This window comes from Ochlerotatus camptorhynchus, unplaced genomic scaffold (genome assembly GCF_037179485.1).
Source record: "Ochlerotatus camptorhynchus isolate MF236.1 unplaced genomic scaffold, CSIRO-AGI_Acam_v1.1 ptg000079l, whole genome shotgun sequence".
NCBI classification, from domain to species: domain Eukaryota; kingdom Metazoa; phylum Arthropoda; class Insecta; order Diptera; family Culicidae; genus Ochlerotatus; species Ochlerotatus camptorhynchus.
In genome coordinates this window covers 111,759-124,613 of record NW_027040569.1, presented here as the reverse complement: position 1 = coordinate 124,613, position 12,855 = coordinate 111,759, and the positions used below count along the sequence as shown (strand labels likewise).

Sequence of the window (12,855 nt, the reverse complement as noted above, 5' to 3'; positions counted from 1 at the left end):
TTTGTTTACAAAATGCAGTTAAGGCCATTTCAATTATTGGTCTTGTCATTATAGCTCCGCTTATCTATGGAATCTATAGTATCTATATTTTTATGCGTAAAAACCGTCGTCCAGAAAAAGCGAAATGATAATGCATTTCGTCGTAGAAAAAAATCGTTCCATTCACGACGGATGACACTATTGTTTAAGATTTATGAGAGGGAAAGCGAATACGAGCTTATCTGTCATATAGCATATAGTAACTTGCCGTCTCTTTTGTTCTTTCGGTCCTTCTGGTAGTAGTTAGTGGGACACCACTGGTCAGTTGCCAATTTTCCCAGACTTTTCGATTCGTTGCGGGTGTGATAATATTTTTTGCATTCCTTTGCTTAATGCTTTTGATTGTGTTGATCGAATAATTCAATGAAACAATTAAATAAATGTTGCCATGTTACTTTTACATCAAACATTTGTATGCTCATCAGTACATAGTGGCTTTAGCAGTTTTTAATCCAAGGTTAGTTGTGTACTAGGATTTAATATTTTTCTTTCAATCTGGCATGGCTGGTACTGGTATAATTGACATCAAAAATCGTACAGTACTATCCTAATATTTTGATCATCTGAATCAAATGAAAACTTTATCGTTTTATTAAAGTACGTTAAATTAATGTTTTACTAAAGATTGCTAGTATTGAAAAGCCAAACGCAACGGATTATAATTATGTTATGCATGCACAGCTTATTTGGCACATGATCTTTATAAGCATATTTGTATAGCTTTAGCACAGACAAACAGACGTATCTCTTCATTGTGTATCTTCGTTCATGCATTTAACGGTTGATTTGAATATTATCAGTTCCGCGAACTACTCGCCGCAGCGCTGGCATCGGATCACTTTGACGTTTCTATACATTCTATAGAACTTTTATGCAATATTGTTTACGAGTTAGCGAGCAAGCTTGTTTTCCGCGAGAAGCCAGAGAGATGTCGTTACTGAGGTTATATGTTTTGAGATACTATGTTTTCAAGAACAAGTTTTTCAAAGAGTTACGTCTGATTGTCTGTGGCTTGACCCGCTAATTCACTAGTTTACAGCATTTTTGAACTCGGTAAGGTGATGATCATTTCCAATGCAAAATCCTACGCTGAATTCAATGCCGTGGTCAGAAAAAATTAAAGTAGAGCCATTTTTGAGATACACAAAAAAATTTTGAATTTTGGACAAAAGTACGATTACTAAAATGTCAATATCTTTGGAACTAGTGCACCAATTTTAAATCTTTTTTATGAAAATGAAGCTAAATAAATTTGCTATCGTTCACTAGAATATTATGTCTTAATTAAAAATTTGATTTTGAGGTCATTTAAAAATTTACAGCATTTTTTTTTTTATTTTTCCTGTGAATTTTCCATAAAAATCTTGTTTTAATCAACATTTTTAATGGGATAAAAAGATTCAAAAAATCATTCCATAATTTATTCTTAAAGTCCATTCCGGAGAAAATGAGCCTTTAATGGATGAAATCGGTTGGAAATTGTCGAAGTTATGAGCATTTTTGTAAAACACTTAAAAATGTTGCTTAAATACAACAGCTTTAGAGTTCCTTTTCTAGGTGTCGTTGTAAGCATCCAAATCGCATGTAAAGTTTTCTTTTCTCTACATATCAATTTGATTAAGGCATTTCAGGATTTGAAACCGAGTTGATACAAAAGAAATTTATTTAGGTTTTATTAAAAATGATTGAGAATCGAATGACTTTGTCTTCGATGTTTTGAACTTGTTTCTCGAATCAGAAACCAACAATAGTCACCCATCATTGCTTCATCCAAAACCCTTGGTAACGACGTTCCATCATCTTCATTTGTTGGTGAAAACGTTCGCCGTGCTCATCACTCTCGTCACCAAGATTTTCCGGGAAAAAATCCATGTGAGAATGTAGGAAATGTATCTTCAAAGACATATTCACACCTGTGTTCAGTGAAATAAAAGGATTTGAAATTAATTATATGTTACAAACACAATATTTTTGATTTATACCTATTTTCTCATAATTTTTGAGCAATTCATCGACGGCTTCCTCATAATCTGGGCTTCTGAAATTTCCTAAAAAGGTTTCCACGCTTCTTCCTCATCTGGTGTCAAAACTGTATTGAATGCGGAATAATTGAGCAGTTTTTTGATCTGTGGGCCAACAAATACACCTTCCTTTATCTTTGCGTCAGATAAATTTGGAAATACTGATTTCAAGTACTGGAATGCCGGCCCTTCTTTTTGCAACGCTTTGACGAAATTTTTGAATAGCCCAAGTTTTATATGTAGTGGTGGAAGTATTATGCGTTCTTTTACCACAAGAGGATCATTTTTAACGTTGTCTTTACCAATTGTGAAATTATCCCGTTTTTGCCAATCTTTTCGGACGTAGTGTTCCTTACGAGCTCGACTGTCCCATTTACACAAAAAACACATATATTTTGTGTATCCCTGTTGCAATCCAGTCAACATGGCAACCACTTTAAGATCGGAACAAATTTTCCAATTGTGTTCATTGTAATTTATCAAATTGAGCAATAGAGCCATTGATTCATACGTTTCCTTCATATTAACGGCATGAGCTAATGGAATAGAAGGTTTCTCATTCCCTTGATGCAGTAAAACGGCATTCAAGCTCAACTTGCTGCTATCGATGAATAAACGCCATTCAGCTGGATCATATGGCTCACAAAACTCTTCAAACAAGCCGTTTACGTCATGGCAAAAACATGCCTTGTCCTTTGTAGAATAATATTTGTCAAATTTCTTGTGATGATTCCTGTGACAAGGAATTTTGACCTCCTTGCTCAGCATGTTGTGTTCTTTCAAGCGTGATGCCAGCAATTTGGATTTCTCCTTCGATAAGTCGAGATCTCGCACCAAATCATTAAATTCGGATTGTGTAAACAGTATTGGGTTTCTTTCCAATTCCACCTCGAAGTCTTCCTCGCATTCCTCCTTGAATTCCTCCTCACTTTTTGTAACGGTCGATTCAACAGAGGGCGTTCGTTTCCGCTTTGGATAAACAGGATACGGGACCGAACTTGAATGTGGAACAGGTTTTGTCATAGAAGCCACTTGTGGATACTCAACTGTTTTGTGACGTCCTTGTTGCTTAACTTTTGTCAAGCAGAAATAACAATCCGTTGCATGACAAAACGGTCGACGCCATATGGTGGGCATGTCAAAGGACAAATAGCGACTGACAGATAACAAATAAGTGAGTTAGTAAGTAAGACATTAACACTTATCAAAAATAGATGAAGTAAGATAATGTCGATCAGGAAAGAACAAAGCACTACCATGCTGTACATAAATTGTTTATATGAAAGTTATTCAAAATATCAATTTACCTTGCGCCTGACATCTACCTAGCCAAGCACGTTTTGTACGAACTACATAATACTTTTGGAATCCACGGTTCGTCAAAGTCTCCAGGATTAATTTTAAAATAAAGCCTGTATGCAGTTTGCAACGAAGCAGTGAAATTGACCGATTTTGTAAATATATAGTTGCCACACGCGTAACAAAACTTTTGAGGATCATTTTTACACTTGAATTCACGTTTTGTCGTATACATCGTTAAGCAATGTTAAAGAAAGAAAGCTGTCAAATTGAGTTGGTTGCGTTAGGTTCTCGCCGAGCGGTCTCACAAACACTAGCGTAAATTATATTGTTGAAAATATCCCATTTAATTTTGCGTGACAGCTGGTAGCGTTAGTGAAATGCACCGTATGCGTACACGTCCGCAGAAAGGCTTACTGGAAGTGGTGCATGAACCTAGGAGCGGGACAACGGCCAATTTTGGAACATTCAATTTCCATGATTTTACAAAAAATTTCATAACTTCAACAATTTCCAACCGATTTCTTCCATTAAAGGCTCATTTTCTCCAGTTTTTAATGGACTTTAAGAATAAATTATGGAATGATTTTTTGAATCTTTTTATCCCATTAAAAATGTTGATTAAAACAAGATTTTTATGGAAAATTCGCAGGAAAAATAAAAAAAAAATGCTGTAAATTTTTAAATGACTTCAAAATTAAATTTTTAATTAAGACATAATATTCTAGTGAACGATAGCAAATTTATTTAGCTTCACTTTCATAAAAAAGATTTAAAATTGGTGCACTAGTTCCAAAGATGTTGACATTTTAGTAATCGTACTTTTGTCCAAAATTCAAAAAATCAAATTTTTTGTATATCTCAAAAATGGCTCTACTTTACTTTTTCCTGACCACGGCATTGAATTCAGCGTAGGATTTTGCATTAGAAACGTTGGTCAACCACTAAAGTTCACACACGAAAAAGAAGATAGTACCGTAAGTTTGGGGGTAAATTGGGCCAAAAACACACAATTTAAGTTCCGTTCCTTATCAAATTCACATTTAGCGAGGAAATTAGTTTTAAGCATGCGAGTATATTCATCAATAATATATTTACGACTGTTGAAGAGATGGTTGATTTAAATCAAAAAACCCTTTTTTTTAATCTTTAAAAACTGGACCATTGAAATTCCTTATGAGGGGTGACTTAGGGCCAAAAAAATACATTTGACCATAAATCTCAATATAAGTAAATGCAATGTAACTATTAGGAGTACATTTGGAAATGATCATGATCAATCGTATACATGAATAAGGATCACGTTTAATCCATGTCTATCCACATAAAATTACACATGTGATTACCAATGGGCAAGTTTAAACAACGCTTTTTTAAGGTATTTATGGCACTTAACTTTTGAACACTATTTATGTAAAAAAAAACAACATGATAATGTTATAAACACTTTACCCCAGGATTGCAAGCAACATGATTTAGACATCATTTTCTATATATTCTAGATATTTTCAAAACTAAACATGTTTAATTTTTGGCCCAATGTCACCCCCACTAACGGTATATGATAAAATCACGTATTACGGCAGGTTTTATGTGTCAAATACAAACTGAAGAACTCTTCTTGTCACTTACAAATACAAAAAAAAAAGAATCATCATAAGTTGATACTCTAAGGAAGCCTTAGCGTGAAATTTTAAAAGCACAAATGTCAGTTTTCACAAAACATACAAAAATGAAATTGCTACTCCCTGTTTGTTGTACCGCAGCAATCAAGGAGTAGCAATTTCATTATTGTGTGATTTGTGGAAGCTGATTTCATAATCCCATAAAACATTTGGTTCATGCGAAATTAATGGAACGCACCTTAATTACACGCAACAGAACAACGGCTCTCTAAACAAATCTTTACTCTTTTAATATTGAAATCAGTAGTTATGTAAGGAAATTGGTTTAGTTTTGTTGCTATTGATTCGTAGAGCTTTGCTTATTTCTTGGACAAACATTGCATTTTTTTTTTAATGTGCTGTGAAACTTTCAGAAATTTTGGTTGCGAAATGAGAAAGTTCAATAATCGTTTTCAGAGAAGATTATTTTGTACATATTGCAATTTTTTGACGATCTAGAAGGTTTTATACCAAACTACAATGGACTGAACACACTTCTCTCAGAAAAAAATGTGCACACTATTCCATTAAATGGCGGAGGCATCGAATCTTATTATTATCATACAGAGTCAGACCAGCAAGTAGCATAGTTGTACATACATACATAGTTGTAACGTAAACACATTTGCAATCACCATATTAAAAAACGAGACATTTCACCAACATCCTATCAAATATGTTTATAATTGGTTCAAACAAATTGTGATACTAATAGTGATTTTATGCAAAGCAATGCAATACCCTATTCACGTATTCAAACAAAACCGCTAGAATTACCACCGACAAACTGACCTGAAACTTAAACTTTACTCTTGATCGAGAATCCATAACGGCGGATTCAAATGTGCAGCGATCCCACCTGTCGAAACCATAGAAATTTATTATCTAGATAAAAATAATTTGCCCTGAATAGATTAGACACGAACCATCTCATACATTCTGTATGTGTGTTTGTGGCTAGGATACACATTTTTCACGAACACGGCGGCAGATATCAGTTTTGTGTTTTGATCAGAAATTTGATGATACTTTGTATGGTCATTCATGTCGGTTTGTCGGTGAAATTACGTCAATAATGATTGTTTTGGCCAACCATTGAAAAAAAAGAAAATTTAATTTTTGCATGTTCAAACAATTAGGAGCGTACTGTAAGCAAAATTTTTTAACGGTAATAATACCAATTTATACAAGATTTAAAATCATCATGTGTACTGCGAAATAAAAATAGAAAGAAATAGCAAAAATTACATGAAAAGCATGAACTCAGTTTCAAATGAAACCGTTTGCTCTGAGTTACCTATCTGTTCTGTGCTACCACTTTAAGTCTTATGTTTGACGTTGAGCATCTCCACCTATGTTAATCGTTAACGCATGAAGGAATACGAACATGATTAGTTTAAGTAAGAATATTTGTCCAAGTCCATGAGCTACGAGAATTTCAACCATAATTTAATTTTTACAAATCTAGTATGTTGATTTTTTTTAAAGTCTGGTATCTTATACATTCCTCTCAGTTGCAGAATAAATTAATACAAATACTGATAATTTTGTAATTTGCTTCTATTTTCATATATTGGGAGGTTTTCTAAGACTTCAAATTTGTTGAAAAAAGTCGAACAAATTGTACGCTTAGTCTCAGAATTTTTTTTTTTTTTTTTTTTTTTATTATAGTCACTTTAACACTCTTGGGTCATTTGTGACTTGTCCGGGGGTGAGATTTGAACTCGTGACTTTGGCGTGAGAGGTATGGATGTTAACCACTACGCCGGGGTCGCCCCCGCTCAGAATTTTAAAAATTACCAGAAGTCTCTAGATCTTATAGATGTAATCAGTTATTATTTCAAGATCTAGATTTCTGACACAATTAGATCAATCTTTTACATTTCGGAATTCAGCCCAATAGTCTTCGACATTAATATATTGGATAATTTGTATGATTGATACTTAAAATTAATTTAAGAAATCTGAGGCTTTCAAAACTTCCAATTCTTGAACTGTGAAAAATACCGTAAATCTTGGATCAGGAAAACTGTATTTTGTTAATTAATTAAGAGGAAGGGACTTTCACCCCTGCGTCATAATTTACCCGTAAAATAATGAATCAATTGCACAATTTATCAAACAAAATAAATACAAAAAATGATATGAATAATTTGATTACATGGATATCAAAAGTTGTATTTGAATCGTTGCTACAGGATTTGAAACAATCGTTTAAAAGTTTGATAAAATGCAAACTTTCTTTAAAAATATCGATCAATGTATAAGAGTGTTAAAATACCATCGTTTAAATGCTAAGTAGCATTTATGCACTAAACAAAAACGATTGACACCCAAACCATACACCCCGGGTGTCACCAAAACACGCTACGCCCCTGCTTTTTGGAAATTTGGCATGGTTACATAATGCCTAAGCACGATCCTTACCTTCTGACAAAACTGACACTGGTAGGCACCTTTGCCGTCGTGCATCTTCTCGGCATGCTTCATTATGTTCTCCTTTCCCAAAACAGCAATTCCGCACACCTTGCAGTGATATTTCCGAATCGTCAAGCTAAACGCCGGATCATGAAACACCGAGCAATGTGTGCGATAGTACAAGGGATGATCGAACTTCAAGTTGCACCCACCACAATCTGGAAAATACAATTCCTTTCATTAATGTCTTCGTCAATTATCAACCTAAGCCAGTTATCCTACTTGTTTTCTCCATCTTCTTCTTGCCCCACGCTGAATTGCTTTCTTCGCTCCAATAAAGCAGCTCACTGCCCACTTCCAGATCCGCACAGGTCACGAAAACTATCTCTTCGTCGCGAACTTTGAGCACGCAATTCTTCTGATCACGATGCCGAGCCGGTCTCAGGTATCGCAACCAATTGGCCTGATTCTTGTTCTCCATGTTTAGGTAGGTAGACTTCGTTCCATCGAACGTCTCAAAGATGTATCGCATGTTGCAATCATCCTGTATTTCCGTTTCTTTGGCTACTAGGCCTATGACGGGTCCAAGTTGAGTATATTTCGGAATGAAGATCTTCGTGTAGACACTCAGTCCGTGGTTGATCGTATTGGTAACCGTTGCCGTTGGAGGGGGAAGTGGTGGTTGTTGTTGTTGTTGTTCACTACCTGGTGGCGCTGCTAACGAGCACGATGACTCACTGGCATCGATCTGCATTTGTTGACTAATGCTGGTACTACTGCTGCCTGCAGTTGCAACTGTACTAATAGTCGTTGCCAACGGGGCCAAACGCAATTCAAACTCCGGTGGCAATGAAGTCTCCGAGAATGAAGGTATGATATCGAGTTTTTCATCGTATTGATTTTCCTCGTTTTCATCGCCTTCGTCGTCGTCCTCATCGTCATCGTAGTTATCTTCGTTTTCATCATCCATTTCTTCTGGATTCTCTGGCTTAAGCACAATTTTGTGTTTTTTAATCAGATCCTCATTCTGCTCTATCCATTCTTTAAGCTCGATTTTGTTATTGATCACTGCCAATGGAGTGCTCAACGGACACGGATCAGTTCCGTGCTTCAAACCGCAACCCGTACAGGCTTTGTTTTTCGTTGTAGGTGCTTTTCTAGGCTTCTTCGGTGGTGGTAACAGTGGCTTGCGTTCATCCGTAGCCAACGGACTATATTCCTGTTCTTCGTATTCTATGCGAAGATCAACTGATCCAGTTTCTCTTTTCAATTTTCTACTCGTACCTAGCTTCGGATCGAAGGGTACCTTCCGGATGTCTACCTTCTTAATGTCAAGCTTATTATCATATGCTTCATCGTCCGACGGCCGATCGGAGTGTTCAGAGAAGTTCGAAGTCGTTGGCATGTCTTCTCCAAACGATTTCCTCTCAAGTTTCTGCTTCTCCTCCAGTTCCGTCTTAATTTTCTCAGCAATACGATAATCCAACACTTCCGCTTCAGTATGTAACGAATCCTCAGACACCGATCCCATGGTACTACTGATGGAATCCTGCTGCACTTCATTTCCTTGTCCAACCCTGCCCGGAATCTTTTTGATAATATTTTGAACGATAAACTGTTCCTCGTCTTCGTCGCCACCATCGGCAGCATCATCTTCATCCCTATGGCCGTCCTCACCGGGAGGCAAGGGAGATCTCAGCGGCTGCTGAGTCCGCGGACGTCGCCGTCGAAACTCAAACCCAGGCCCATTTTCGTTATCGTCCTCATCTTCGTGGAAGTCGAATATACCACCTCCGCCGCCGGAAGTGCGCAAGCTGCAACTGCTATTGTTGTCGTTGATTATATTTACATTTTCCTGGAATTGTACTCTTTTGGTTTTCTTAGTGCTAGGTTTTCCGTTCGGTTGGTCGTTCTTAGAGCTGGCCAATACACCCGGCAGAACATCCTGCAGCGAATCCGAATCACCGTTTAAGCTGAAATGGTACAGTTAGAACATGGTTAGTTGGCGTTATGATCATGCTTTGGACATATTCAATTTATGTTTATCGATAAAATGCATTCAAATATGTATTCACTTATACGTTGAATAAATTTACGAAAATTTACTACATTGCTATTATGCTGAATGCACAATTTCCTTTCTCCTGAACTACAGAAAATTTTCTTGAATTCCTTGACCTGATGAAAGGTTCAACCAACAGGGTATTATAGACTATATGAATTACAATTTATATCACAAGAAAGAATTACGAAATCCTAAAATACTACAGATTTAATCTAAATCGCATATAAGAATGAATTTAATCGTATGATGTTTAAATTTCATACAATATACAATGCGATCTTTTCACCTTTATACATACGATCTATCATTTTTGCAAATTACAGAGTACAAATTATATCGAACAATCTCAAAAGACTTGTCAAATTGAATTTGTCATTACAGATTACGTCGTATATGAGCATAACCATAATGACCGTACAATTCACAGCTACTACTCCGTGATTGACCACACCCAGCGATATTCGCACAATGAATCAAATTAATGAGGTTAATGTTCGCTAACCTAAATAATATAAATTTCCAGTCCGGCTAACATTTGATAACGGCACAAAAGCTTTTGTAAACAAACTTGTTAAGGTCATTTGCACGTGAACCAAAGTGCTAGCACCGTAAGATAAGAAGAAAATGGAAAATGTTGAGACAACACTGTATTTTTTTTTTTTTGCGTTTTGGGTTGGAACTGCTCAATGATTTCTCAAGAGACCTAGTGTTTTTCAGAATATTTCATAGGGAAGCTACATAATAATTTACGAGATGAACTAGCCAATGAGCTAAAAATCACGCTAATAAAGTTTAACAAAATCTGATATAATTCTGAGCAGAATTTCAATACATTTCTGTGGTGAATTGCATAGGAATTCTAAGGAAGCTTCATTTATTCAATAAGAAGCCGAAAGGAGTGCATTAAGGATCCGACGGTCACAGCACTTCCTTGAAGGTGATCTGTGAGGACATATGAGCATCCTAAAAATGTTCAATATTGATTCTATTGTTTCACAACATGAGGATTGGATGAAGGAAAAATATCACTTCGATCGTCTTTACAATGTAGCAGATACGGATCGCGATTTGTGGGACAATGGGGGACCAAACATTCGTCCAGGATCAATTGTCTTTTATACAGACTGCTCTAAATTGGATAATCGTGTAGGAGCAGGGGTAACAGGTCCAGGTATAAATATCTCAATATCTATGGGCTACTGGCCTACCGTGTTCCAAGCAGAAGTCCAAGCAATTCTTGAATGTTCTCAAATTTGCTTGCGTAGAAATTATAGACATTCGAATATCTGCATTATGTCTGATATTTAGCCAAGCAGCACTAAATGCTTTGAAATCAGCAACATGTAATTCTAAACTTGTATGGGAATGTGCAATGTCACTCCAAAAATTGGCCTACCAAAACCAAGTGAACCTATTTTGGGTTCTTGGTCACTGTGGAATTCTAGGGAACGAGAAAGCCGACACACTACCTAGGCTTGAATCATCTCAACAATTTAAAGGACCAGACCCATTCTGTGGAGTTTCTACTTGCTCTCTTAGAATGGAGTTCAAGAAATGGGAAAAAAATGAAAGTGGAGACCAATTGGAACAACACTCTCATTGCTAGGCAGTCGAAACGGTTTATTAATCCGAGCATTTCAATGACTAGCAAAATTCTTTTAAGATCTCAGTATGTACACTGGTTCAATAACAGGACACTGTCCATGTAAATATCACTTGAAGCTAATAGGAAAACTTCAAGATGACATGTGAAGATTATGTGGCATAGAAAAAGATGACTCTGAACACCTGCTATGCTCTTGTACAGCAATCTTCAATAAGAGGCGTATTTTTCTGGATAAGGAGCTGACAGAACCCTTTGATATTTGGAATTCAGTTCCCAGCCAAGTAGTGCAATTCATTCGAAATGTAATACCTGACTCGGAAAAAGCTTTCGGTCAGTCTATGTCGGTCGCTTCATAAAAATGGTGTTACGACATGCTAATTTACATTATTAAAACGGGGAATATATCACAATAGATCTAAGTACTGGTTGCAGTGATCAAAATACCCAACACTGAAAAAAAAGGAAGCTTAATGTGAATTTCAAATCTAATTTGAAAGGAAAATTTCAGAGAATTTTGAGAGCATGCTTAAAAATTCGAAATGGGTCATCATGTTTATTCTAAGAATTCATAAATGCTGCGTGATCTTTGGATTTTCTAGACTGATTATTCATTGATTAGATTATGTCAAGTGATTCCAGTAAAAAAATTTGAGGAATTTTTTCTTGATTTGTTTTCCGTCGATCTTGTTTTCCGCGCTGAGCACCAATGCTACCGACACCAGCAGCTCCAACACCTGGACTCTACCTTTTGACCCATCAACCCATGAACCGGGTATTAACAGCTTTATTTCCCTCCCGGAGGAAGGCGTGATCAGAGATGTTATGCCTCAACTGTTCAAAATTTGAGGACGATTGGTTATAACCCGGCTTTCCGCATTGCGTTAGAAGTTTGTATGGAAATTAGTATGGGAAAACATACTTTTTAGCCAAGGACCACAATTCTGCTTGAAACATGTTACAAGTCATGTAAAAAAAATAGTGACCAACAACTTTACCGAAGGATGTATGGTGCTAGAATGTCTCTAAAAGAAGTTTTTTTTATCCTTTGGTTTGTTTTTTTCCGTCGATCTTGTTTTCCGTGCTGAGCACCAATGCTACCGACGTGCCAGGAAGACAGCTCCCACACCTGGACCCTACCTATCGACCCATCAACTCATGAACCGGGGACCAACGGCTTTACTTCCCATCCGAAGGAAGGCGTGATCAGAGATGTTATGCCTCAGAACATCCCGGCGATGTACCAATGAAAGTAAGATTGCATGCTGAAATAATTTCGAAGCTTCTTATCATATATATATATATATATATAATAAATGTTAATTGTTAACTGCAGCAGGAGCTTGTGTTTTGTGTAGGAATATAAATTTGAGCGGGGTTCTCCTTGTTAATACTCTTAAGTATGACTGCAAGAACCTTTTGATAAAGCTTGGAAAAACCTTCCAATAGAAGTAGTAAAAAACCTCCGGAAGAAGCTTATGTGGAGAAACGGAAGATGAAATAATCTTCTGGGAAAAGTTTGAAGGAATTTGGGACGCACGCAGACGCAGGAAAAAACTCCTTGAGGTAGTTTTAAATAAGCTTCTTCCGGTGAAAGCTAGAAGGTTTTCGGAGTAGTCTAAAGAAACTTCTAAGAGAAGTTGGGATAAAAATTCAGGAAGAAAGAGATTTTTGGGAGACGTCGAAAAAAAAATTCCGGTGAAAACCGGTAGAATCTTCAAGGGAAAGTAAGCGCAATATTCTGGC

At 36.5% G+C, this 12,855-nt stretch overlaps 1 protein-coding gene across 3 annotated transcripts in view; it reads right to left on the bottom strand.

Moving 5' to 3' along the window:
* LOC135697900 (uncharacterized) overlaps positions 1-12,855 on the bottom strand; it is a 35,352-nt gene that overhangs the window by 9,399 nt on the left and 13,098 nt on the right. For all 3 annotated transcript variants that reach the window (XM_065217754.1, XM_065217755.1, XM_065217756.1), the window contains exons 2-3: positions 7,724-9,414; positions 7,451-7,659 (exon numbers count right to left, since the gene is read on the bottom strand). In XM_065217754.1, the coding sequence (XP_065073826.1) occupies positions 7,451-7,659; positions 7,724-9,414 (1,900 nt within the window). The remainder of the gene's footprint in view (positions 1-7,450; positions 7,660-7,723; positions 9,415-12,855) is intronic.